The 26,009-nt window shown below is 44.5% G+C and overlaps 3 protein-coding genes across 7 annotated transcripts in view; 2 read left to right on the top strand and 1 right to left on the bottom strand.

The window, feature by feature from the left end:
* The first annotated feature begins 4,856 nt into the window (after positions 1 to 4,856).
* CLDN24 (claudin 24) lies at positions 4,857 to 5,519 on the top strand. The gene has a single exon (XM_077848659.1). The coding sequence runs from the start codon at positions 4,857 to 4,859 to the stop codon at positions 5,517 to 5,519; it is 663 nt and encodes a 220-aa protein (XP_077704785.1).
* Positions 5,520 to 6,567: 1,048 nt separating this feature from the next.
* Positions 6,568 to 10,311, top strand: CLDN22 (claudin 22). The gene has a single exon (XM_077848658.1). The coding sequence runs from the start codon at positions 7,056 to 7,058 to the stop codon at positions 7,719 to 7,721; it is 666 nt and encodes a 221-aa protein (XP_077704784.1). The 5' UTR covers positions 6,568 to 7,055; the 3' UTR covers positions 7,722 to 10,311.
* The window catches only part of WWC2 (WW and C2 domain containing 2), a 205,088-nt gene continuing 187,914 nt past the window's right edge, over positions 8,836 to 26,009 (bottom strand). For 4 of the 5 annotated variants that reach the window (XM_077848655.1, XM_077848653.1, XM_077848654.1 and 1 more), the window contains 2 exons: positions 13,241 to 13,368; positions 8,836 to 11,701 (listed from right to left, as the gene is read on the bottom strand). In XM_077848655.1, the coding sequence (XP_077704781.1) occupies positions 11,635 to 11,701; positions 13,241 to 13,368 (195 nt within the window). In that variant the 3' untranslated portion in view covers positions 8,836 to 11,634. Of the gene's footprint in view, positions 11,702 to 13,240; positions 13,369 to 19,807; positions 24,438 to 26,009 lie in introns of those variants that run through there. The other variant, XM_077848656.1, reaches the window with a different exon arrangement.

Raw genomic sequence — 26,009 nt, 5'->3', positions numbered from 1 at the left:
GCCCTCAGAACAGTACCTGGCAAGTACGAGGCCCTTGATGATGGTTACCTAGTCTTACAACCTGACAAAAGACAAAAGGCTTAGCCCCAGCAGAGCTCCCCTCCACCCCCAATTTATCACATTTCTTTTTCTTCTTTTGAGAATCCTGTACCGTTTGTAGAAAATTTAGAAAAATAAAAATAATGAAGATGAGGGGAAGAGAAGGCCTCCATCTATCTTCAAGACCCAGCGAGCCTCTGGGCGCACCTCCGGCCCTTCTGTCATTTTCCCAAACCCAGACTATGTCCACCTTGACGCCCTTCCGGAATAGGACACTCTTGTTTGCTAACTGAGGATGTGTGGGCAGCGTTTTCTCTTGCAGGTCATGCTCAGATAAACCAGGATGGGCTGTGTCATCAGCATTACAAAAGGTGACTGGCAGTGGGACGGGCATTTGTCACAGTGGTGGCATTCCGTGTTGACGTTTGTTATCATCTTGAAGGACCTGCCTTATTCATTTATTAGACAAATATTTGTTGAGCACTTGGCGCTGTGCTCTGGGGGCTGTGAAGACAACAGGGTGTCTTGTCTTTATCGGTGAGCTCACACTCTTAATAGTGAGAATCTATATAGCAGGACAGGGAGTATTTTAAAAAAAACAAATAAGTTATAGGTTTTCTTTTGATTACAAAAATTGTGTTTGGCAGGAGGAACCCCTTTGTCTTGGCTCTTATGTCAAATGACGGGAAAGTCTGGGCACCTGTTAGGAGAAGTGCTGATTCTCCCCTTTAGCAAATGCTTGCTGAGAGGGGGTGGTCATGGCCCAGCCTTGCTTATAATCCTTCCGAGGCTCTTAATTATCTATATTCTCAAATCTAAAAGATTTAGCTTGCATAAGTGTGCCCCAAGACCCAGCCTCACCTTCTAGGGGCTCCCTCCCTCTCCTGCCATGCACCACCCACCAACTCTCAGGAGCAACCCCCAAACACCTTTGCCTGTCCCCCCCCCACCCCCCCGAAGCAGCCGTCCCTTCCCCAGTGTGGTCTCTCTTAGGGTGTTTAGCACACCGTGTTTTTCTTCGGGCTGGTCTTGCTAGAGGACAGATCTTTGCACCCCTGACTCTCACACGGTGCCTGCCACGGAGAAGGGATCTGAACACGTGAGGCTGGCTCAGTGAGCCCTTGCGGGGACCCCTGTGTCCGATGGCAGCCCTGGGGCCAGTAGGAAGGACAGGGCAAGCACCAGAGGGGAACCTGGCACAGCATGGGTGGCACCTGTCAAGTTTCAACAGCCCAGATGGTTTGGTGATGACCACAGACTTAATCTTGAGCATAAAACATACAATTGGGGGCACCTAGGTGGCTGAGATGGTTGCGTGTCTGCCTTTGGCTTGGGTCATGGTCCTGGGGTCATGAGATCGAGCCCCACGTCCACTCTCAGCTCACTGGGAGTCTGTTTCTCCCTTTCACTCTGCCTCTCCCCCTTCTTGGGCTCCCTGTCTCTCTCTGTCTCAAATGAATAGATTAAAAAAAAAAAAAAAACGACTACGACCATAAAACCGAGGAGAGAAAGGGCATCCTCTATATGCAATGCTTGCCATGTATCTCCTATAATCTAGATGTGCTCAAGAGCTACATTAATGGGTCAATCGGATTTATTTTTTGTGACAGATTTGTCTTCCAAAAATGGCCACAAAAGTACCTCCAGTCCCAAGTTCTTCCAGAACCATGCTACTCCACTACCGAGGATGGAGGAGACGTGGAGCCTCTGTTCCTGAGAGCTTTCCCAAGATGTGTGGCTCTCAGTAAACTGGGGTTTTTGTTTTGCTTTTTAAAGATTTTTTTTATTTATTCATGCGGGACACAGAGAGAAAGGCAGAGACACAGGCAGAGAGAGAAGCAGGCTCCCTGTGGGGAGCTCAATGTGGGACTCGATCCCGGGACCCCAGGATCATGCCCTGAGCCGAAGGCAGACACTCAACCACTGAGCCACCAGGGTGCCCCGGGTTTTTGTTTTTAGATGAATGTTCCAGAGACAGAGATAACATAGTCCTTCATACACTGAACAGTGTGGTGGGAATACTTGTTTTCTGAATTTCACCCTGATCCTCACCCCCACCCTGAGAGTGATGGGCTGGGAGCTAATCCCCCCCACACTGGCACTGACACAGGGAGTTGGGGCCTCCCCAAGGTGGGGGTGGGGGCTTCACACTGTCCAGGCCCAGGGATGCTGCACTGAGGTTTCCTCAGCCCTGGAACTCACACCCCCGCTCCTTGCAGTTCTTTAAACTATCTTGTTTCCTGGTGGCCTCTTCCTACTGGAGTGTGAGCCACAGGGGCAGAGCCAGGGGCAGGGCCTGCAACCATCCTGGTCTTGTCTTTAGCACTCAAGTCTGGCCAGTGGGAGGTGCTCAAAAATATTTTTCTAAATGCTGAAAGAATAAATGAGTTGAGGGAGCACGTAGAGATTATCTGGGCCTGACCCCCACTGTGGCAGAAACCTCCCCCATGGTCGCCCTGACAGGTGAGAATTAGCCTTTCTTAAAAAATATTTATTTGTATATTTATTTATTTATGTAATCTCTACACCCAACGTGGGGTTTGAACTCACAACCCTGAGATCAAGAGCTGCATGTTCTGAGTGAGCCAGCCAGGTGCCCCGAGAATGATCCTTATTTTATTTTATTTTATTTTATTTTATTTTATTTTATTTTATTTTATTTTATTTTATTATTTTATTTTATTTATTTTTTTTAAAGGATTTTATTCTTTTTTTTTTTAAGGATTTAAAAAAAAATTTTTTTTTTAAATTTTATTTATGATAGTCACACACAGAGAGAGAGGCAGAGACACAGGCAGAGGGAGAAGCAGGCTCCATGCACCGGGAGCCCGACGTGGGATTCGATCCAGGGTCTCCAGGATCGCGCCCTGGGCCAAAGGCAGGCGCCAAACTGCTGCGCCACCCAGGGATCCCCTTATTTTATTTTTAACATTTTTTTAAAAAGCTATTTATTTGAGAGAGAGAGAGAGAGAGAGAAGCAGACTCCCATTGAGCAGGGAGTTTGAAATGGGGCTCGATCCTATGGTCTCTAGGATCATGACCCCAGCTGAAGGCAGACACCCAACCAACTGAGCCATCCAAGCACCCAGAAATTATCCCTATACACTTTTGGGAAGGAGAGATTACTGCCACAGGGCAGTCTATTCCATTCCATTAAAAAAAAAAAAAGCTTCATGTGATATCAAGAATCACCTCCTAGTGACTGCTAATGATTGCTCTCAAGAGCTTTCTGTGTCCTGGCTGCCTCCTGGAAGGAGAGTTCTAGCTCACCATTACCCCAGCTCCTGGTGAGAAGGCCCTGGACAAATCACTAGCCCTTTCTGGACTCTTAGGTCTTTACACAAACCGGAACCACCTCTTATTTTAGCACTCTGAGGACAGTGATGTACCTAAGGGATTCTGAAAATTTATGAAAGTTAAGAACTCCTCTTCCTTTTTAACCTAAAATGCCAGAAAATGCTGAAGGAAGCACCATTCACCTAATGACTCTTACTTACTTTGGATCCATCAGGATCGGGGTTTCATTTTTCTCCCATCTCCTATCACGCAACATCATAAAAGCTCTTCTCTGATCTGCACTAGACTCAGCCGCTGGGGTGTGATGGGCAGTGGGTCTGTTTCAGCAGCTTAGAATCTCCCAGGGCAGTGGGTCCCCTTGAGGAACCTGCACGTCCTGTCCCCCACAAGCCTGTGACAGCCCGCCTTCTGGTGGCAAGCGCAGGAGGCCCGGGGCCCCGTGCAGAGTGGGGTTGGGTGTGTGGGGCCTGGCACAGCTCTGGGACTCTGGAGCATGTGGCTTCTTATCCCAGCTCAGAGGCCCTGTATTCTCTGAGGGGTCACGTTCCGCAGAAGTATGCTCTCAAGGTGTGGCCTAAATCAATAGAACAAACAAGATGGCGCCTCAAAGGTCAGCTCCCTTGTGGCTCTTGTTTCCACACCCAAACCTTTGTCTTGAACCTGCCAGGAATCTTCCTGCCTGGGGTTGCTTTGTCTATGTGGCTTACACGACAGCGAGGACAGTTCAAATCCGGACCAAAAAAAAAAAATATATATTGCCTCTCAGACACAAGAAATCATGCTTTACCCAAGTCCTTAACGAGGATGGAGGAAATCTTAGAATGAAATCCAGGGCTTCCCAGGATTTTCCCCTTCTCACTTAGCACCTCTGGGCATCAGTCTTGGGTCTTTTCATTTTAATGAACCCAGTGAACCAGCCTCCACCTTTCAAAGGAATCTGAGGAAACTTTCCTGCCAAGTCCCCACTGAGCGCCTGTGACACTCAAGAACGCGGGCCAGGCTCTTGTGTAGGTTGAGGAAGTCCAAGAAGAATAAAGATTATAGGGAAACAGTCTACCTTTCTTTACAAGGTCTTGTTTTGCATCCCTGAAATCTCAGATTCAGCTACTACAATGAAGTCCTGTTGCAGAAAGAGCTGGCCTTTTATCACCACTTAAAATCTAATTAATCCATATTGAAGCACAAAGATTTCTGTTGTATTTTAGGGTGAGGGGTCATAGAGCCCTCTTTGTTCATCCTTAGACTTATAATCATCAAGTATTGGGGATATAATTTTACCAAGCAAATTGGAAGGTAACAGATCAAATCCTTATCGGAAAGCCTAACTCATAGTTTTAACAGGGTCCTCCGTCCTTTACATGAAACATTATATTCGAGAACAAAAACGCATTTCAGAGTTTCCAAAGAGTTAATGGCCAAAGCTTATATCCCAGGCAGTAGGACCAAGATCGTCACACTACTGTCAGCCACGGCAGACAGTGGCTCCTATAGGGGTGGCCGAAGTTGTGAGGTCTGTTGCGATGGCTTTAGTCTTTAGAGTAGCAATGCAATTCGCCGGACTTTTATTATCTTTGCTGGGATGGGTTTTAGCCATTATTACAACTTATTTGCCACATTGGAAAAACCTCAACCTGGACCTGAACGAAATGGAGAACTGGACCGTGGGGCTGTGGCAAGCCTGCGTCACCCAGGAGGAGGTGGGCACGCAGTGCAAGGACTTCGATTCCTTCCTGGCCCTGCCCGCCGAGCTCAGGGTCTCCAGGGTCCTCATGTTCCTGTCCAACGGGCTGGGGCTCCTGGGCCTGCTGGCCGCCGGCCTCGGCCTGGACTGCTTGAGGCTTGGAGAGTCGCGGCGAGGGCTCAAGAAAGGACTGCTCATCCTGGGAGGGACCGTGCTCTGGGCGGCGGGGGTCGCGGCCCTGGTCCCGGTGTCCTGGGTGGCCCACAGGACGGTCCGGGAGTTCTGGGATGAGGCGGTGCCGGAGATCGTGCCCAGGTGGGAGTTTGGGGAAGCCCTGTTTCTGGGCTGGTTTGCTGGCTTTTTCCTCCTCCTGGGAGGGGGCCTGCTGAACTGTGCGGCGTGCTCCACCCGGGCTGCCCGCGCTTCGGGCCACTACGCAGGGGCAGAAACACGAACTCGGTGCCCGTACCTGGAAAATGGGACCGCAGACCCGAGAGTGTGAGACTCTGACAGGACCAGAGAGACGCATCTTTCCACATCCACTATGATGTGGAGTCTTTGTTATGTCACTCAATCTGTGCAGCTCATGTGTTCTCATCAAATAACTGCTTTTCTATTCTAGATTTCCCCTGCCCCCTTTCCCCAAATCTGGAGAAGTAAGAAAGAGGCGAGTCTTATATGTAAAAGAAAATGGTCATGGTAAGCATTACATAGGCATGAGCAAAAAATAAGTTCATTGATCTGGTTATTTAAGTCAAAAGGTGGTGATGGTGGTCCATTGTAATCAGTATTAAGTTTTAATGTGTTAATTTTGTATTAGAAACCTTTTTGTTTTTGTTGGTGGCTGGAAATAATAATATCTAGTTTCTATTTCCTAAAGGAAAAACCCATCTCAAATCCTTTGAACACCCTGCATTAGCGACAGCAAATGTTCAGCTTATCCCCAAGTGTTATTGCCACAACAATGGCTTTGGTCTCCTTTGAACAGAGGTGGTTTGTTTGTAGGACATTAGCAGGCCCCCCGTGTGACAGAGTTTTATAGGGCTGACGGTTTTCAGTACTTTACGGCACTCTCAGACTCAGAATACTGGCCAGTCTCCTCTCTTGTCTCTTCCTTCAAAAGCCTCAAGTCTAAAAAAGATTCCAAAAATATTTTGCGCTTGATATCTGGATATTGACAGTTCACATGCCCTGATAAAAACTTTCCTTGTTCAACTAAAAAGGATCAGCATGGGGAGATTTGCTTTAGGGGTGTACCGACCAAGATGTTGATTCTGACCTACAAAGTCCTATTGCTTAACTTTTCCTGCAACCCAGAAAGCACATTTAAGCAAAGAAAAAAAAATGTGCATGCACACGTGCATGAATTGGACAGGAAGGCACGTAGGCGAGTGGACTTGATATTTAGGGCCCAGGATGGTTTCATGTGTTATGCGGTGTAGGCTGCTTGAAAGTCTTAAAAAAAACACCTGGTTTAAGGCCTAGAGGAGATTTCTGATCGATTTATTTGGTTAAGACGGATTTTTTTCTTGAACCTGCTTCTAAAAAGTGACCACATTCACTATTCCCGCGACACGCGTGCTGAAGCAGGAGAGTGATTAAGAGATGGCAACGTGACAGGTGCAGTCAGGAAGACGGTTGCAGAGTGGGAGGAGCCGAACCCGAACTGCCCAGGGACACCCTGCATGTAGACTTGATTCTTGGACTCCTTAGAAAGCTCGGGAGCCCCACGAAAGCCATTTGCGTATTAATGACAGAAGGAGAATGAGTCCTGCCTGATGTGATTTCCCAGACAGCTGCCCCGACACGCGGGTGGCGCTGGCCACACCTCGGCGTTGCTGGTTGGCAGGCTTAGTCCCCTGTCCTCTTCTGAAGCCCGGTGTCAACACGGACTCAAACAATAGCCACTCTGGCAAGAGTCCTCGACACACAATGAAGCCGCCTTGCCGAGCTCCGCAGTGACAGCGTTGGGGTGTCCCATTCCGCGCGGCCGCCCCAGGGCAGGAGCTGGTTTCTGGCTCTGGCGCGGGGCTGGGGGATGATGGCCTTGGAGCCCCGAAGCGTGGCGCAGTTGGCGGGGGCCTCCTTGTCCTTGCTGGGGTGGGTCTTGTCCTGCCTTACAAACTACCTGCCCCAGTGGAAGAACCTCAACCTGGACCTGAACGAAATGGAGAACTGGACCGTGGGGCTGTGGCAAGCCTGCGTCACCCAGGAGGAGGTGGGCACGCAGTGCAAGGACTTCGATTCCTTCCTGGCCCTGCCCGCCGAGCTCAGGGTCTCCAGGGTCCTCATGTTCCTGTCCAACGGGCTGGGGCTCCTGGGCCTGCTGGCCGCCGGCCTCGGCCTGGACTGCTTGAGGCTTGGAGAGTCGCGGCGAGGGCTCAAGAAAGGACTGCTCATCCTGGGAGGGACCGTGCTCTGGGCGGCGGGGGTCGCGGCCCTGGTCCCGGTGTCCTGGGTGGCCCACAGGACGGTCCGGGAGTTCTGGGATGAGACGGTGCCGGAGATCGTGCCCAGGTGGGAGTTTGGGGAAGCCCTGTTTCTGGGCTGGTTTGCTGGCTTTTTCCTCCTCCTGGGAGGGGGCCTGCTGAACTGTGCGGCGTGCTCCACCCAGGCTGCCCGTGCTTCGGGCCACTACGTGGCGGCAGAAACGCAGGATCGCCGTCAGCACCCGGAGACGAACAAAACCCACCTGAAAATCTAAGCCAGAAAGCATCAGTGCCGTCCACTCTTCAAGAGACGCGCACTCCTCTCTGGATTTGGTAGGATCTCCTGCTACACAGCCACCTAGTCACTGTTGCTTTTAATTTTCTAAAATGCATCCCCCCCACCCCAACCCCGTGGCTATTGCCTTCTTAAATTATCATTTCCTTTTAAGACAGTAAAACACTTTTATCTTCTCTTCTGAGTCCAAAACCACTCAAGACTTAATAGTAATCACACTCATTACTGGGGATGAGTTTTCTCAATTTTAAAATAGATGCAGTGATTGCACAGAACTGGTAAATAAAACATTATATTAGTGCTTACATATCTTTGAAGGTGTTATTCATGGAGATGAATCATTTTGGCAATTGGGAATGTTACTGCTAGTCATTTACTGCGTTCAAGTGTGTAAAATCACCTATTATATTGAAACTGAAGTCGTTGCATGTTTATGGAGAATGTACATTAGAGCATACTAAAAAATTGCTGGTTCTTTGAAAGCTGAGAGGTGAGAGACGTGGGCCGCATCGTCTCCTTGGTAATCGGAGACCTCAGTGCCTCTATGGAGCCTTCCCCGAAAGCCAGCCACATTCCTTCATTCTGCCCTCACCCAGGGCAGAAGCAGAGGAGGGCAATCTGGTGCCTGGGGAGATTTCATGGAAAATCTGCCACACAGGTGTGCTTTGGCCGGGGTGTCGCGGGCTCTGGGGTAGGAGCCTGCTGTTGCCCTCAGCCCTGGCTGCCCCCCCGACCCCCCTGCTCTGTGGAGCAACCACAGGGGGCGCTGCAGGTCAGGGTCAGGGTGCCTGGGGAGACAGGTGTGGGGGGCTTAGGGTAAGGGGCTCCTGAGATCACTGCCCCACGGGAGCACAAGGCTGGGATAGGCAGGGACCACAGAGCTCACCTTGGAGACGCCCTCTTTTACTCTGCACGATGAAAACAGGCTTTTTCTATCAGCAACACGGATCGCCCAACCAAGAACTATTTCCAGCCAACTACTGGCTTCAGAAGTTCCTTCGTGATAGAGTTGATATTTGCTCAGTACCTGGCTCAAGTAAACTCTTGTTGGCACCAATCACGGAAGTTGAACAGTAAAGGACACTGAAATTAAGTTATGAGGCAATATGCATCTTTGTTTTAAAAAAAACAAAAAACAAAGAACAAGAAACACTGAACTTTCTTCCACCCACAAACAGAGGAAAAGTGCAGAAACCAAAGTTAATCTATGTGATGTATTTGCATACTTTTACAGACGAGACAAATTAAAACAGAAACATATTCAGAATTTAACCTGATTAAATATTTAGTTCAGTCCTGAGCTTTCGATATTTAATACAATATAAAGTAATAGCAAAAAAAAAAACAAAAAAAAGATTTTAAATTTGATTTGCATGCTACAGAGATTCAGCTAAACTTTGTTCATTTGGCTAGCAATATTTTTTTTTTTTGTACCTGTAACTTAGATTCTGATATACAAAATTATAATAACATACTGATAATTCAGACTTGAGAACTAAATATTACATTCTTTTTACCCTGTGCAGAATAGATTCTACCTTTAAAAAATAGTATTTATAATATTAAAATTCATATGGTTCATATGGTTTTGTGATCAAGTTATTAAAATGTTTTGTCACTGTGAATCATCTGGGTTAGTACAAATATGATAGAATTGTTAAAAGCTGCCTATAAATACATAACACCATTGCTGATTTTTAAAGTGTGGAGAAGGATTATATTAAAATAAGTTCGTTTCTCGTGTTAGAAATGAGCACATTTTGTAAAATAAAACCAAAAACATCTTGGTCACAACTGTTAACTACCAGCCTGAGACAGATTTTATTCTTTTATACTTGTCTGGAACTTTTTGTATCACAAAAAGTTAACAGCTAATCTGATGAAGACTTATAAAGGTGTAAATATTCTGATATAGCCTCTTCTATGTCAAACATTTAAAATGGCCAGAACCGAACTATATATTAAACAGAACATAAATAAGACCGTAAATAAATAAATGAAGAAAATAAAATCGTACGGTACAACTACACATAATTCTATAAACATTTTCACGGTCAAACTAAGACGCTGAACACAGCTGACCTTCATTTATTTTAGCTCTACATTAAATAAACCTCTGTCTTTCACATTTGACCTTGACAAGGATGAATGGTCTTCTCTTTCTAGTTTTCCTTAGTCATCTGATAGGATGAACCGCGCAGCCTTGAAGGACTGCGTGCAGCCAATTCATGAGGCTTAGTTTTGTTCAAAGTAGTGTCACCTCCGGTTACAGCTTCAAAGACATTTAGATATAAGTGGTGGGACAGCCGAGGAAAAAAAACAATTAAAGTTCTAGGCTCAGAAATTACCTAATTTGAATTTGCATTCTGATAAAATGAACTTTCCAAAATATGTATAATTACTTTCAAGAAACTAAAAATTCTTGCCAGGGATTCTATCTTAGAAATAGAATTTATCATTTTTTTTCCTAAGGGGTCCATTCCTTTAAGATGATTTTTGCATTTCTAAAAAAAAAAAAAAAAAGATTTAATTTGTTATATAAGACGGCTAACCAAAAATTGCCTCTTCCACTATAACTGAATGATAAGGATGATTTAAATTGCATAAATACTTTTTATTTTAAAAGCCTTTACACTGGCAGAGCTACACTGCGGATTTAAGCCGGGCCTGGGTTGGATAGGCTAAAATTCTACATAGGAGGACACTTGACTCAGTTTCTCTCTCTCCATTAGTTCATCTATAATTGTTTTCAGAAACAAATGTCTTGGCCTTTACTTCCAGTGAGTAATCTCCCCAGGCACACTCTTCTCTTGGCCTCCTTACCACAAATTACAGATAGGATCCCCTAAAAATGAGAGCTGCAAAATAATTTCTAGTAAATGTTAGAAGTCTGTTTAATAAAGTCTAAAAAAAATTTTTTTTGGCAACTTTGATTCAATCAAGATTCCTCTTTCACCGAAGGAGTGCATTTCCCTCCACACGGCTGGCGCAGTCTCTCCCTAGGGGACCGGCTGTCCTGGGCGCCACTGTCCTGGGCGCCACGCTCCTACAGCTCCTACCTCGGACAGAACCTCAGCAGCACAGCCGGAAACTCCCCTTTGAACACGTACACAAATCCAGGTTGTGTTAGAGGCAGCAGGTGCTCGCTGGCGAGTCCATCTGAGTGTGTTTAGGGTACCTGGCTTTCTCCTTGCCTCTCCCTACCCTTAAGGTGACAAATCACAACATCTTCACGGCAGCCAGGAGCACTGCTCCTCTGTGTTCTGAGATTCTCACTCAGCATTTTGTTTCCTTTCGACTAACAAAAGGACAAAAAGGAAATTGTTTTAAGGAAACAAGGGCTTCAACACAGGTGACAGGAGTGAGTGCAACACCTTGTTTCAGGGGGACTTGGAGCTGTACTCACGTTTGACTTCAAACTCAAAGAGCTATCCCCCACCCCCAGGTACAAAAATACCACATGGCCTGTTGCCATCCTCACAGTCTGCTCATGAGACAATGAAGGAAAAGCCAAAATCGCCTTCTGCTACACTGAGTTAATTCTCAACAGTTGGTTCAACAGGATATACGCTGGGCGCTGCCTTTATTCCATTTTTACAAAACGCAGCCCACTGGCAATATGTATGTACTGGACGACATTTGTGTACCAGATTATTCCATTTTGGTTATCTGATTTTTTTTTCTTTTTTAAACATACAAGAATTACATTCAAGGTACTTTACAAATTAACATGTTGAAAATCTGATGTGAAACAAAAGCTCTTTAAGAGTTGACAGTTACGTTACAAAATGACCCCCCACCCCCACCCCCCGCCAAAACAAAACAAAACAAATGTTCGGTCTTGTACCCTCCCTAAGTGAACAGGTGACAGGATAATTTCTTTAGGGGCGTAATCATACATCATCAGCTGGCAGGGACGGGATGCTTATCTTCGCCCTGGTGAAGTAGGCAATCTTCTCCCTAGAATTAGGGGTGAGAAATAAACCAACTTGAATGTGATGTCGAAAATACTCGGTGGCCGTTAAAAATAATCCCAACAACTCCAGCGCAGTCTCCGCGAGCCTGGGTAGGAGATGTTCTCCTTAGGTGGAACTCCGTACCATCAAGATGGTCCTTCCCCTTTACGGGGGGATATAAAGAAGAACGGCAGCTCTGGCTTACGGTAAGTCACCTACAGACCAAGGCAGTCAGCTCCTTCCTGCATTTCCAGCGTTAGACAGTTTTTCAACCATCAGGGGGTCAGTCATGAGTGCTTCTAAACCAGGTACTTTGCATCTACCTTGCGTCTAGAAGATGCAAGATGTCCAAAGTCCTAGGGAACTTCTCAGGGAACTTCTCAGAGTCCCAGTGTATGATACTGGGACAATTCTTTAATATCAATACTATGCTAAGGTAATGGCCACTTGCTGAGTGATACCTTGACCCCAAATGAGGGGAAAAGGAGGCACGTGAGTGCAGTAAAGGTAGATTTGTCCTGCGTCCCAGAACAGGGATAAGAAGAAACAACCCAGAAGGGAGAAGCCAAGAAAGATTGGGGAGAATGGTTTTCAGAGGTTAGGAGAGTATTGAAACAAATAGATAAGTAAATAAATAAGGTTTTAGGATTGTATAGTCCCCAAAGACAGGAGTAATATATCCACTTTCATGCAAAATCCTCACATCGTACATAGTATCCCATCAACACATATTTACTGAGGATGTGTGATGTTATGCAAGGTGCGCTGGTAGCGATAAAGAAAAATGAAGCAAAAAAAAAAAAATAATGCATCAGCCTTCCTTTGAGAAACTAGGAGTTCATCTAGATGGTGGAGGTAGCCCTGCGTCAAGAAGCAAGTGCTGAGAAAAAAAAAAAAAGAAAAAAAAAAAAGAAGCAAGTGCTGAGGTGGAAAAGCACTAAAGACTAAGGGAAAGAGGGAGAAGAACGGGAGAGCGACACAATTGTGGGAACTGGAACAACAGCTGACTTTGTGGTTTGCGTCCTTCATAATCTGTTCTATTCCATAAGACATGAAGGCAACACTTAAAAAAAAAAGGCAAGGGAGTGCGACCATGATGTTACCGAAGGCCCATCACCCCGACTCCTGACTTGGAAGCTCCTGTGACAAATTGGGACACAGGGCACAGGGTGGGACGCACAGGTGGTGGAGCAGGTGCCAGCGGCGGGTGCCCCAGACGCCCCGGCCCCCGGGGAGCATCCTAGGAGGAAGGCCCCGGGAGCGTCTGTTCAGTGAGTGACAACAAAAGCCCCGACGTCCTGTGCCTCTCTGTCCATCCTCAGTGAGATGTGCCAGCTGCTCCTAAGAGCAGGGGCATCCTGAGCTCTTGGGACCAGGCGCTAATGGGTCAGGGCGCCGCTGGGGGTGTCTGTGACCTTGGAAGGAGCAGATGGAAGCATCACCCCAGTAGGAGAGGATTCGGGGTCTCCTACGCTAACGCACTTCCAGCATCACTCAGACCACACAATGTCAAGCCCAAGTGGGGCGGGGCGGGGCGCTTCACCTGAAGGACTGCACCTGCCGAGGCACCTTCCGGCTCTGCTCCCGGAGCCGGCACACGTCCTTGGAGACCTGCCTCATCAGCTTCTCCGCATTCAGACCTTGCTTCTGCTCTTCCTTGGACTGTTCAGCCTGGCAAGGGAAATAAAAACACAGAGCCCCGCGGAACTAATTAGAAAGTTCTGAAGACACAGAGCCGGGGCACTTAGCCGGGAGGCCGGCGATGGGTGTGTGTCCTCCCACCGGCAGGGGTGACAGTCGCACCCCCCTCATGCAGCTGTGGTGCAGTCGCAGGTTTATTTCACTGCATTTCAAAGATCTCACTGTGCAGGTAACGTGTGATCATCTTATTACGTCTGGAAAACCTAAGAACCCTCAAAACAGAAATGAAAAACTACTTCTAGCACTACGACCAAGTACTATCTCCTAATGTTTCAACTTCTTATTCATCTTTCCAAATTTTTTATCTTACCCATTGTAAAAGCAGTTTACTGAAGCAGGATTTACACACCAGGTTAGCTTCTTTTACTTAGAATTATGGATTTAAGGTTCTTACATGTGCTTCCACAGCTTGATTGCTCATTTCTTTTTAGCGCTAAGTACTAGTCCACTGTTGGCAAGTACCACAGTTTACTTATCCATCACCCACTAAAGGACACCTTGGCTGCTCCCAAGTTTTGGCAATTATAAAGAAATGCCATAAACATCCATGACCCTGACTTTCCAACTCCACTGGGTCACTACCAACGAGTAGGGCTCCTGGTCAAGAGCATGTTTATTTAGTTTTGAAATGTCAGCCTGCACCTGAAACTTAGACAATTTTTTATGTCAATTCTATCTCAATAAAGTTGGGGTAAAAAAGAATAATAATAATAAGAAGCCACACCATCTCCAAAACTGCGGTACTATGTGGGATTCCTGCCAGCAATGAACAAGAGCTCCTGCTCTGCCATGGATTTGCCAGCATTTGGTGGCAGTGAAGTGTCAGTGTTTTGGAGTTTGGCCGTCCCAGTAGATGTGTGGTGGTATCTCATGGTTGTTTAAATTTGCAGTTCCCTAAATACATAGGATGTGCAGCATCTTCTCATTTGTTGGGTAGGGTCGTGTCAGTCCTCCAACTTTGTCTCCTTCGATACCGTGTTGGCCATCACGTGCCTTTTGTCTCTCTGTATAAACTTCGGAACCAGTTTGTCTCTATCCACGAAATAGTTTGCTGGGGTTTTGACTGGGATTGTATTAAATGTATAGGTCAGTTTGGGAAGAACTAACATCCTTTTTCTTTTAAGTAGGCTCTATGCCCAGGGAGCTATGCTTAAACTCACCACCTTGAGATCAAGACCTGAGTTGAGATCAAGAGTTGGATGCTTAACCGACTGAGCCCCCCAGGCGCCTGGGGAGAACTAACATCTTGACAATACTAAGTCTTCCTATCCATGAACATGGACATTTGTTTAGTCCTTTGATTTCATTCATCAGGTTTTGTGTCTTTCCTCATTTAGATCTTACACTTATTTGGTTAGATATTTAACTATTTCATTTTGGGGGGTGCTAATTGTATGGCGCTTTAAATTTCAAATTCCACTTGTCCCTACAAAATATAGAAAGCAATTGTCTTTATTTATTAACCTTGTATCTTGCAGCCTTGATTTCTACTCTAATTTTTATTTCTTTTCTTCTGATTGCTTTGGATTTAATTTACTCTTTCTAGTTTCCTAAGGCAGAAGCTTAGATTATTGACTAAGTCTTTCTTCTTTTCCTGTATATACATTCACTGACTATAAATTTCCCTCTAAGCACCGCTTTTGCTGCATCCCACAGTTAAATTGGCTTCTCATTTTCATTTAGTTCAAAATATATTTTCTCTTGAGATTCCTATTTCTGACCCATGTGTTATTTGAAAATGTGTTGTATGGTCTCCAAGAACTTTGGGATTTTCCAGCTATCTTTCTGTTACAGATTTCTAGTTTTATTCCATTGTGGTCTGAGAGTAAACACTGTATGATTTGTATTGCTTTACATTTTTAAATTGTACTTAAGGCACAAAGATAGTCTCTCTTGGTGCAAGTTCCATGTGAACCCGAGGAGAATGTGAATTCTGCTGCTGTTGGATGAAGTAGTCTATGGAAGTAAATTATAACTAGTTAATTAACAGTGTGGTTAGGTTCAACTCCGTCCTTGCTGATTTTCTGCCTTTGGGATCTGTCCATTTCTGATAAAGGGGCACTGGAGTCTCCCAAGTGTTAAGAGTGGACCTACCGATTTCTCCTTGCAGATATATCAGTTTTTGCCTTACATATTTTGATGCCATGTTGTTAGGTGCATACACACTAAGGATTGTTATCTCTTCTTGGAAAACTGACTCTTTTATAATTATGAACTGTCCTACTGTATATTGGACAACTGTGTGCTCTGTTAACATAGCTACTCCTACTTTGTTTTGATTAGCATTAGCATGGTGTATTTTTCTCTACCCCTCTACTTTTAGTCTCTATGTGTTCTCTATGTAAAATGGGTTTCTTATAGACAACATATAGTCAGGTCTTGCCATTTATTCAACTCTGACAATCTCTTTGAATTGGCAAATTTGGATCATTAATGTTTAAAGTGAGGTACATGACTGGCTTAATCAGTAGGGCATATGACTCTTGATCTCAGCATTGAGTTCAAGCCCCACATTGGGTACAGAGATTACTCAAAAACAAATTAAAAAAAAAATAAGGTGACTTTTGATATGGCTGAATTGATATCTACCATATTTATTATTGTTTTCTTGCCATTGTCCTTCTTTGTTTTTGCCTTCTACTCTTTTTCTGCCTCTTCTGGTTTTAATTGAGCATATTCTATATTTATTCTCTCTCCTTTCTGAGCATATCAATTAAAATTCTTTTTTAAACATTTTTTAAGTGGTCGTCCAATATTTTGCAATATGCAAACCACCACAGTACTTTATGGGTAGAGTACCATATAATAAAATATTCCTAATAGCTCCCTTTTGTCCCTTCTATCATTCCTGTCATTCATTTCACTTACACACAGCATATATATGTCAGATGCATTGTTGCTATTATTATTCTGAACTGTTATGCTAGATTAATTAAGAATAAGAAAAATAAAAGCTTTAACTTTACTGTCACTAATTCCTTCTTCAATGCTCTTCCTTTCTTTATGCAGATCCGAGTTTCTGGCCTATACAATTTTCCTACTCTCTGAAGAGCTTCTGCTAGCATTTCTTGGTAGGCAGGTCTACTGACAAAAGTTTTCTCAACTTTGATTTGTCTGAGAAAGTACTTCTCCTTCAGTCCTGAAGGATAATTTTGTAGGATATAGAATTCTCAGTTGGTGATTTGTTTTTCCTCTTGATATCTTAAACACTTCTCTCCACTCTCCTTGCTTGCATGGCTTAGAAGTCAGATGTAATTCCTATCTTTGGTCCTGTAGAAGTTAAGTCTTCTTTCACTTTGGCCTCTTGCAAGATTTTTTTCTGTATTTCTGATTTTTTGCACTTTGAATGTGATATGCCTACATATAGGGTTGTGTGTGTGTGTGTGTGTTTTGTTTTGTTGCATTTATCATGCTTGGTGTTCTCTGAGCTTTCTGGATATGTAGTTGCGTGTCGGACACTAATTTGGAGAACCATTCGATCATGATTGCTCTAAATATTTCTTCTGTTTTCTCTTTCTTGTGCTGGTGTTCCCATTGCACATTAAGTTACACCTTTGTAGTTTTCCCAGTTCTTAGCGATTCTTTTCTTCTTCCCCCCCCTCAGTCTTTTTTCTTATTTTGCTTTGAAAGTTTCTACTGACATTTCATCAAGCTCAGAAATTTCTTCAGCCATATTTAGTCTGCTATCTGCTAACAAGCTCATCAAAGGTATTCATTTTTTTAGTGTTTTTGATCTCTAATATATCTTTCTGACTTTTTCTTAGAATTTCCTTTTCTTTTAGCTTATACTAACCATCTATTCTTGTATGCTGCCCACTTTTTCCTATTAGATCCCTTAGTGCATTAATCATAGTTGTTTTAAATTCCTGGTCTCCTATTTCTAACATCCCTGCCACGTCTAAGTCTGGTTCTAATGCTTTTTCTGTCTCTTCACACTAGGCTTTTTTGCCCTTTCAGTATGCCTGGTGATTTTATATTGAAGGCCAGATAGACATAATGTGCCGGGTGAATGGAACTCTGTAAGTTGGTTTTTAGTAATGAAGCAGAGGTGTGGGGGATGTCTTCTGCAGTTTTATGATTAGGTCTGTCTTTTGGGGAGCTTGAGCCCCCAACTGAGAACTTTGCAAATACTTCTCAGTCCCACCACAGCCCTTAGATGAGACAGGGGGGCTGGCGTATTTATCTTCCTCCAAGTTGGTTAGGTTCTCATAAAACCTTTGTAGGTTAGACTCTAGTAAAACAGTTGCTCCTGAGGCAGGTCTGTTAACAGAATGCTCTGGCATATTTCAGAATGATCACTTTTCCCTCCCCTCCTGGAAGCACAGGAGATTTTCTTTCCTGATATTCACTAAGAGGATCTAGTAGACCTCCTAGATGGGAATTCACAGAAGTGTGGGGGCTTCCCTGGAGTTTTTAACTCTTAGGCTTGTCTACATGGAGCCTGCAGGATCCATCAATTATAGTTTTGGTTCTCCTACCCCAGTACTGATTCCCTTGGAGTTTCTGCTCTGCTGAGTTGTTATTTTCTAGGCTGCCAGTCTCTCTAATGTTGGGGGCAATGTTCTGCCCCATGACCTCATTTTCCTGACAGATCTAAGAAGAGTTGTTGATTTTTCAGTTTGTTTATCTCCTTTCCTTGTTGTTAGGGCAGAGTAGTTATTTCCTTAGAGGCCAGACCAGGAAATGGAAGCCCCTTTTTAATAGTTTAATAACATCCTTTAATAGTTATAGAATAATTATTTAATTAACCTTCTGGAATCACATATTTAAATTATTTCCATGCTGCAATGTTCATTCACAGGGAGTTAGCATTTAAACGTCTATAAATGTACATTTGGTTACATTAGACTTAGAGGGGATAAAAGCAGGTATGTCCTGTGTATTTCGAAAACTATCTACAGTAAGAGTTTATCTGCATGCATCTATGTCTATATAGAATTCTGCATTTAGGGGTACCTGGGTGGCTCAGTGGTTAAGCGTGTGCCTTTGGCTCAGGTTGTGATTCCAGGGTCCTGGGATTGAGTCCCACATCGGGCTCCCTACTCAGCAGGGAGTCTGTTTCTCCCTCTGCCTATGTCTCTGCCTCTCTGTGTCTCTCATGAATAAAATCTTAAATAAAATCTTTAAGAAAAAGAATTCTGCATTTATATTACCCACTATCAGAGAGAAAATAATCACAATTTTGTTTAATTTGACTTAGAGCTTAAAAACACATCAACTAAAAGGTAATTCCTTAGCTACATAAGTAAACTGTGAAATTGGAAATGAGGCTTAGGTATAAATGTGCTACTTGTTACTCCTCTTCCCTTCATATTTGGAAATTATGTGACTTATCCATTATGTGGATGCTGACCTCTACAAAGGCACTGACTCCCACTTGCCCATAAAGCTAAGAGGCTGCTTGGTTATTAATTTAGGGTTTTGGCTCATGGTTCATCTTGGGGTCTGAGCTGATTACAGGGGTCCATAAGCTTCAGAAGGGCAGGGACTGCATCTGTTTAACATAATTTATAGAAGTTCAAGTGTACAATAAAGATCTTTAAGTCAGTGGTTTGTTTTTGAAAACTGCCTCTATTTGCAAATGTTGCTTGGATGTTGCATTATAAAATGAATGTTATTAAGTAAAATGGCTGGAGACTTCCCACTACATACATACTTGATACAGGGAAATGTCATTTAGAAACCATCTTGTCAATGCATACTTAAACACAGTAGATCTTTCTACCTGACAGAAATAGAAATCTAAGTTACTCTGAGTTTTGGGAAAGCATGAGATCTTATAAATATGGGAACTGGCTTTTGGCATTTGTTTGGAGTGGCTTTAAGAAAAGAATTCTAAACAGAATTTTTTGGTGGCGATACAGGCTAACTTCTCTTTTCACTTTCCCTCGTAATTCTTCCCAGGGTGCTGGGGGAAACTGAGGCAGCTAAGCATGCTCTGGGGAGCTATTGGTGCTGTCATGTACCCACACTGCTGCTCTTACTCCAGCAGAAACCACTGTCACGGTTTCTTCAAACCTGTCTCGAGTTCTTTTTGGCACATGTACTAAGTATCAGCCACACTTTCACAATGAGACCTGTGGGCAGCACAGGAATTGGAGATTCCTTTCAAGCCCCCCTCGCCCTGCCTCACTTTACACAGTGGCTTAAGGGTAGGACCTTGCCTGCCCTCCTCAGTGTCAGGACCCCTGGAGCCCCCCACACCTGCACTTGGTGGGCGTGCAGAGAACACAGGCTGAACGCATGAGGGTCTATGGGAAGATCAGGGTTTTGGATGACAATCTTTTTAAGATTAATGTGCTTCAGGAACTCTCAAAAGATTTAGAACAGCCTTTGTTTTTTTCCAATGGTTACTGACCACCAACCACACTCCTCAGAAGGCCAGAAAATAAAGACTGATAGATTCAGATTCAGATTCAAGCAAACACCTGACCTTTTATAACTTGAAAGGTGTTCAAAAGCCAAAGGACAGAACAAACAAAACCATCTGTAACTCAAATAACAGACTGGTGTATCAAGAGGCCTTGCAAGGAAAAAAATATGACATTACGAAAAAAGGGCACTGGGTATGAGTAGGCATTTCACAGAATAAACACAAATGGCAAACAAACATGTCTCAGCAAAATGATACCATCCTTACCTACCAGACTGAACATTTAAGGGGCTGGCAGTCTGAGGGACAGCAGAGTGTATGTCCCAATGCCTGAGACTCCAAAGCCAAGAGGACTGTGCTACTATTGCCCAGGAGGAAGTGTCTGGAGTCACATCTGCCCCCAAGGGCGGGGGGCAGGGGTTCTGAGTGTTGGGGGAGGGAAGCTAGGGGCCGGGGAGACTCAGCTCATTTGGGTGTGCCCCCCGCCCCACCCCAGCACCGGTCAGCCTCTCTCTCCATGGCCTCCCCAGTGTTATGCTCTAATAACACAATATGAAACGTGGTCCTGGTTACTGGAGGCCACTGGTCATTTTGGTGGCAGTTGGAGCTATAAAGGAAGTGGTTGGGAGAATTTAGAACGTCATTATTTGTAGCTTAGAGCAAAGTCTTACAAGAGAGAGATCAACTCAGGCCAGAAGTCAGAATTGGCACAGAGAGAGGGAAGAAAAAACAGCTTTGCCAAGGGTGGTAGCCTGAGGCCTACAATCTAAATTCACTGGAAAATCCCATCAGTGAGATCCTTCTGGACTAAAAAAAGCCAAGTCCTTCTGTTATTCACTTAGGTGGTTATAAACTTAGTTAGGAGATAAGACTGGTGCCAGCAAAAAGGGGATTATAAGGATCTTGTCTTTCCATATGCACCCACTGTTTCAGGCTCAGTCAGACCAGGAAGTGAAAGAACAAGGTTCAGCCTTATAAGACATGATAGGGACAAGACCTTTCCTGCGGTTCACAGCCAAACTGACAGCGCTGGCAACTCCACTAGTGCGTATTCATGCTTTGGAAACACTATTGAATCCATAACAGTGTCCCAGAATGCACAGAAAGGCTCACTTCCACATTGTCCATGACTGAAAATTCAGGAAATTGTCATTAGAATAAAGAAACAATTACAATATATCTACACAGGCGGATGCCTTCAAAAGAATGAATTACAGCAATATTACTAATGTTGAAGAAGTTTTCTTCATGTAAGAACACAGAATTAAGTGGGGGAAAAAAAACAAGTTTTGTGATGGTTTGTCTTTATGACTCTATTGCTGGGTAACCCTTCCAAATAACACTAACATGCATACGTGGCATGAGAGAGAGCTGGGGGGGGTGGGGGGCCTGGGTGGCTGACGGGTTGAGCATCTGCCTTCGGCCCAGGGCGTGATCCCAGGGTCCTGGATTGAGTCCTGCATGGGCTCCCTGTGGGGAGCCTGCTTCTCCCTCTGCCTGTGTCTCTGCCTCTCTCTGTCTCTCCCACGGATAAATAAAATCTTTAAAAAAAAAATTTTTTTTTTTAAATCAAAGAGTAAAAGAGAGCTGGCAAAGGGCAAATACCAAGGGGAATGGGACTTCAAGGAGGCAAGGAGGTTTTTTGCTTTATATAGTTCTGTATTATTTAGATTTGTTATAGTAAGCATATGTTAATTTTTTAACTAAAGAAAATCTTTTAAATTTTACAATATTCTCAAAGCGAAAAGTGTACTAACTCATTGTAAATTTGAAAACAAAAATGCTGTGGCACTTTTAGGAAAAATGAGATTTGTAAAAATTTTACTTATTCAGCACGTACTTAAGAAGAATCAATCACACTCACACCACCTTATGGAAAGCTAAATATGCTGCAGAAAGGCATTCTTCGTACTTCGCTAATCATAATCCCCTGCAAGTTAACTTCTGATTTTCTTCACCACAAAGGATCCCTTTTCCCAGATTATTTTTTACTGCCCCACTTTCCTCTCCCTGCTTTGAAAGATTTTGTTGGGAAAAGGGGCCTTTATTTGCTAAGTAATAATCCTCTCTTGATGACTTTGCAATTGATGAGATACTCTTGCTGTCACTGGGAGCTTCTGAATGGATATAATTCGAATTCAAAGGGAACAAGTGGGATCTTTCAGTTACTTTGTGAAGTCTTTTCTTTAGCAAATGGATTAATTTTCCATTAGGTCCCAGAGAAGGAACCATTGACTTGGTAAACACAAACAAATGACTTCTCCCGCGATGGTCTATCAAACTGGTAAACCGGGAAGCAGATACAAGTGTTGCTGCCCTGCTAATTCTTGGTAACACAGAACACGAATAAACCAATCTGAAAAGAGTCATCTGCTATCGACTTAAATAATGGACAGGTCGGGAAAGGCCAGAGGAACGAAGGTTCATGCTGAATATGCTCAGGTAAGAAAATCTGGGCCAGTTTTCCCCAAGATGTCCTTTATCAGATCAGAATTACATGAGCTCCCCACTTCCCTGCCTCCAGTCCTGTCCTGTCTTCGGTCACCTTCCACAGGGTGGGAACTGTGGGGGTCTGTTGTACCCTCTGCGGAAGAGCATTTGTAGGACGGTCCCTCTAAGTAGCCTGATGGCTGCTGCCTTCACAGCGTATTTGCGGGCACTGCAAAATCACTGGGAAATCTGGTTTTGTTCTGTGCAACAGAAGGCTGGCCGTGGAACATATTCCTTTCACTGCTGATTAAGAGTACACTTCGTTGAAAATTACATTTGTCTAGGTGTTTATAACCTGTACCTACATCTGTATCTTTCACTCAAAATCTGGGTGACAAAATACATCATAAAATTTTTGTCAGCTGTTAATCATCAAGAGTAGCCAACTTTCAGGCAGTGGAATTTCAATGCTGAATACGTCTACTGTAATCACCAAGATTTCTTTCGCTGAATGAGGTGTATTAGGATCTTTGACACCTAATTTTTTTTGCAGATTCTAGCTTTAAAAAATGTTAACATCTGTATTATTTTAAGCTTTAAGAAAAGCAAGCATCACAGAACTTCAGCGTTTTGACAGGGGAACAGTCTGAGGAAGAAAAAGAAATTTCTGCTTTGTAAGCAACATGAGGCTCCTTTGGAAAAGTACTGACCCTTCCTCAGCACCTCTCTCCCCTTTTCGCCCAGCAAGTCGTGATCAGCTGCCCAGTTCACAGGGTTGGAAGCCACTTCTTAATGCCCCAGATTCCAGAAGAGTGTGATTAACCTTTAGTTTATGCGATGGGAGCCTGACCTGCAGAAAGGTCCAACGATTTACTTACAGCCACGTTGAGAAGCCTAACGGAATAAGGGACACGATCCGACCTGAATTTATGGTCCTATGTTTCTCACTCGGCTTCCTGAGGGGTTGTATGATACACGTAGCCACTAACTCTGATTTGGTTTTTATTCTGAGCTACAAAACAGACCTTTGACCACAAAGAAGGAAGGTTATGGAGTGCGACCCTGAGACCTGACAGCTTTCCTGACAAGGGAGGCGAATCCAGGATCTGCTGCTGCCTTCAATGACCTGCTTTACTGGGAGCTGTGTTTTTATGGCGATTGGCAGGCTCTTTTGCTCACCGTTAGGCATTTTATGACCGTGCTGCTGAAAATCTCACAAATCCCCACTACTTCAGGGAAATAGTGGGAATCAAAGGGCAGCATGCCTGCATGTGTGCTGGAGTGTCCGCATGTATGCAAAGAAGTGGATGCGGAAATGAGGAGCAAGCAGGAGAGTTAATAGTGGGCACCAGCTTTTGTGGCCCTGATGAAAGGAACACAATTGAAATAATCTGTATTTTCGCAGACAAAGCTATTCCAAACTTTAGTGGTGAGGAAACAAAGTACACAGCTCAAATGGTCACAATACAGAGTGGGTAAACACAAAGAAAAGGCCCCATCTGTACTCAGGAATCAGATAGTTTTACGAGGATATGAATGCACCTGGCTTTGAGGGCTCCATCTTCCCTGTTGCTTGACACAACAACTGACTTTAGGGAGAAGGAAGAAAAGACGCAGGGACAGCGGGCTTAGCGCAGCTTCCTACAGTTTGGTACAAGCGCTGCTCTAGTGACCTGTGTAAGACCCAACTGTGGACGGACACTTTTATATAGAAAAGCTTCAAGGAATCACATCACCTTGGACTTCAGAATCCTCGAAGTATTGCAGGTGCCCTAACAGTTTGGCTTCTGGGCCACGCAGCTTTCAAGTTCCACACATTTCTCTGTATCTTATACTAAAAACATATTAGATTCAACCTCAAACAGATCACGGATTTTGCAACTGGAAGAGATCTTGAGAGGTCATCTAATCCAAGCCTCTTATTTTGTAGATATGTATGTAAAATCCTATTTGAGCACAGGAAAAACGGAAGCTGCAGACATGCACATTTTTATGGCATTTTATAAGGCTGATCTTTTTTTCTTTTTTTTTAAAGATTTTATTTATTTGTCAGAGAGAGGGAGCACAATAGGGGGAACGGCTGGCAGAGGGAAAAGCAGACTCCACGCAGAGGGACTCGATCCCAGGACCCCGGACCATGATCTGAGATGAAGGCAGACACTTCACCGACTCAGCCATCCAGGAGTCCCAAGACTGATTTGTCTTGATTTTGTTTATTAGACTAGAAAGGAAGGAGCTGTGACAGGAAGAAAGGGGAATGGCAATGAGAAAGTAGGGTTGGCAAAGTCTCCTCCTTCACACTTAGACCCTCATCGAGAACCTCCAACGTCTACCAAAGACTTTTTCACCAGATATCATCAGGCGGGTAGAGAGCTCAGCCCTGTATTGTGCACATAAATACAGGGTTTGTCTATATGAGCATCAACTTCTCTAACAAAGGACTTTGTACTGAGCTATTAATAGTGCCCCAGGGGTGCCTGGGTGGCTCAGTCAGTTAAGTGTCTGCCTTTGGCTCAGGCCATGGTCCTGGGGTCCTGGGATTGAGTCCCACGTCAGGCTCCCTGCAGAGCAATTCTCTCCTCCTCCCAGAGGACGACTGTGAGATGAGGTGTTCATGGCTTCTGGGTGGGGTGGCCCTACGGCAAGCAGGGAGCACCTAGGGGCATCTCCTCCCTCCTCCACTTGCCTCTGCTGTGTTCCTGGGGCTGCCCCCCCTTAGTGATGCAGTGCAACGGGAGTGTTTATCCCACACTCCGCACAATCACAAGCCAACTCTCTTTCAGCTCTTCTTTTCCCTCAGTATCTTGCTGTGCGAACTGATTATGAAACCAACTAAGTGCCAGTTCATCAGATAGACGAATCAGAAAAGCTTCTATTAAGATATAATTAAATTTCTAAGCATAATCATCAATGCAACTTGTGTTAAGGATGATTATAATCACCAGTAGTTTATTATGGGGCCAGAATCATGCATAAGTAGGTACAATTTAATGACTAAGCAACTGCAAATTAATATAAAAACAAACTACTATTTTACAAAAAAAGAATTCTCAAGTGTCACTCTTCTTAAGACACTTCCCAAAGCTAGAACGAGACCTGGTTACATTCTGCATAGGGCAAGACTCCAGAGATCTCGAATCTTTGCATTCGTGCTGCTGACAGGAAAAGCCCAGGCGGCTAAAAGGGCCAAGTGCCCCGTTCCTGCCTCATCTAAATGCATCCAATGTGGTGTGAAAGCTAACTCGGCTGGCGAGGCCAACTACACGTGGCTTCGTACAGAAGCATGTTGGGTTGTGTTGGGGTTTTAAGCACGCGAAATCCTCCCATAGCTACAGCAGCACTTTCAAGGAGACACTGGTTCTGAGGTCAGCACGGGAGACGACAGCACCTGGTACTGCAGCCACTTTTTAGATGGTGACTCACAATGGGGACAATCAAAATGCTAATAATTAGGAGAAGAGAGGGGGAAACACTGCCCACATGACATAAACAGCTGCCCGAATGACAGCTATCCCAGTTTTCAGGGAGGTCACTCGCAAGGGAATTTAGTTCAACTTTGTATTATGCCTGGAAAATCTGCCCAACGTTCCCATGATGACTTCCGCCAGGGAAAATGTATGATAGGCCCGAAAACCAAGGGCAGTCAGGGACCTCGGCAGCCTGGGAAGTGTGAGCAGGCCCCTCTCTCCCTACCACGGCCTTTATCTTCCAGATTGTGACCGTGAACATTACACGGGAGCTGGGATCAGCACCGTCTCAGGATTGTTGAGGCTCGGGCACGAAGCGGTGCTTCCCTTAGTCCCTAGGC

Source organism: Canis aureus, chromosome 15, assembly GCF_053574225.1.
Source record: "Canis aureus isolate CA01 chromosome 15, VMU_Caureus_v.1.0, whole genome shotgun sequence".
Lineage (NCBI taxonomy): Eukaryota > Metazoa > Chordata > Mammalia > Carnivora > Canidae > Canis > Canis aureus.
This window is presented reverse-complemented; position numbering and strand designations above follow the sequence as displayed.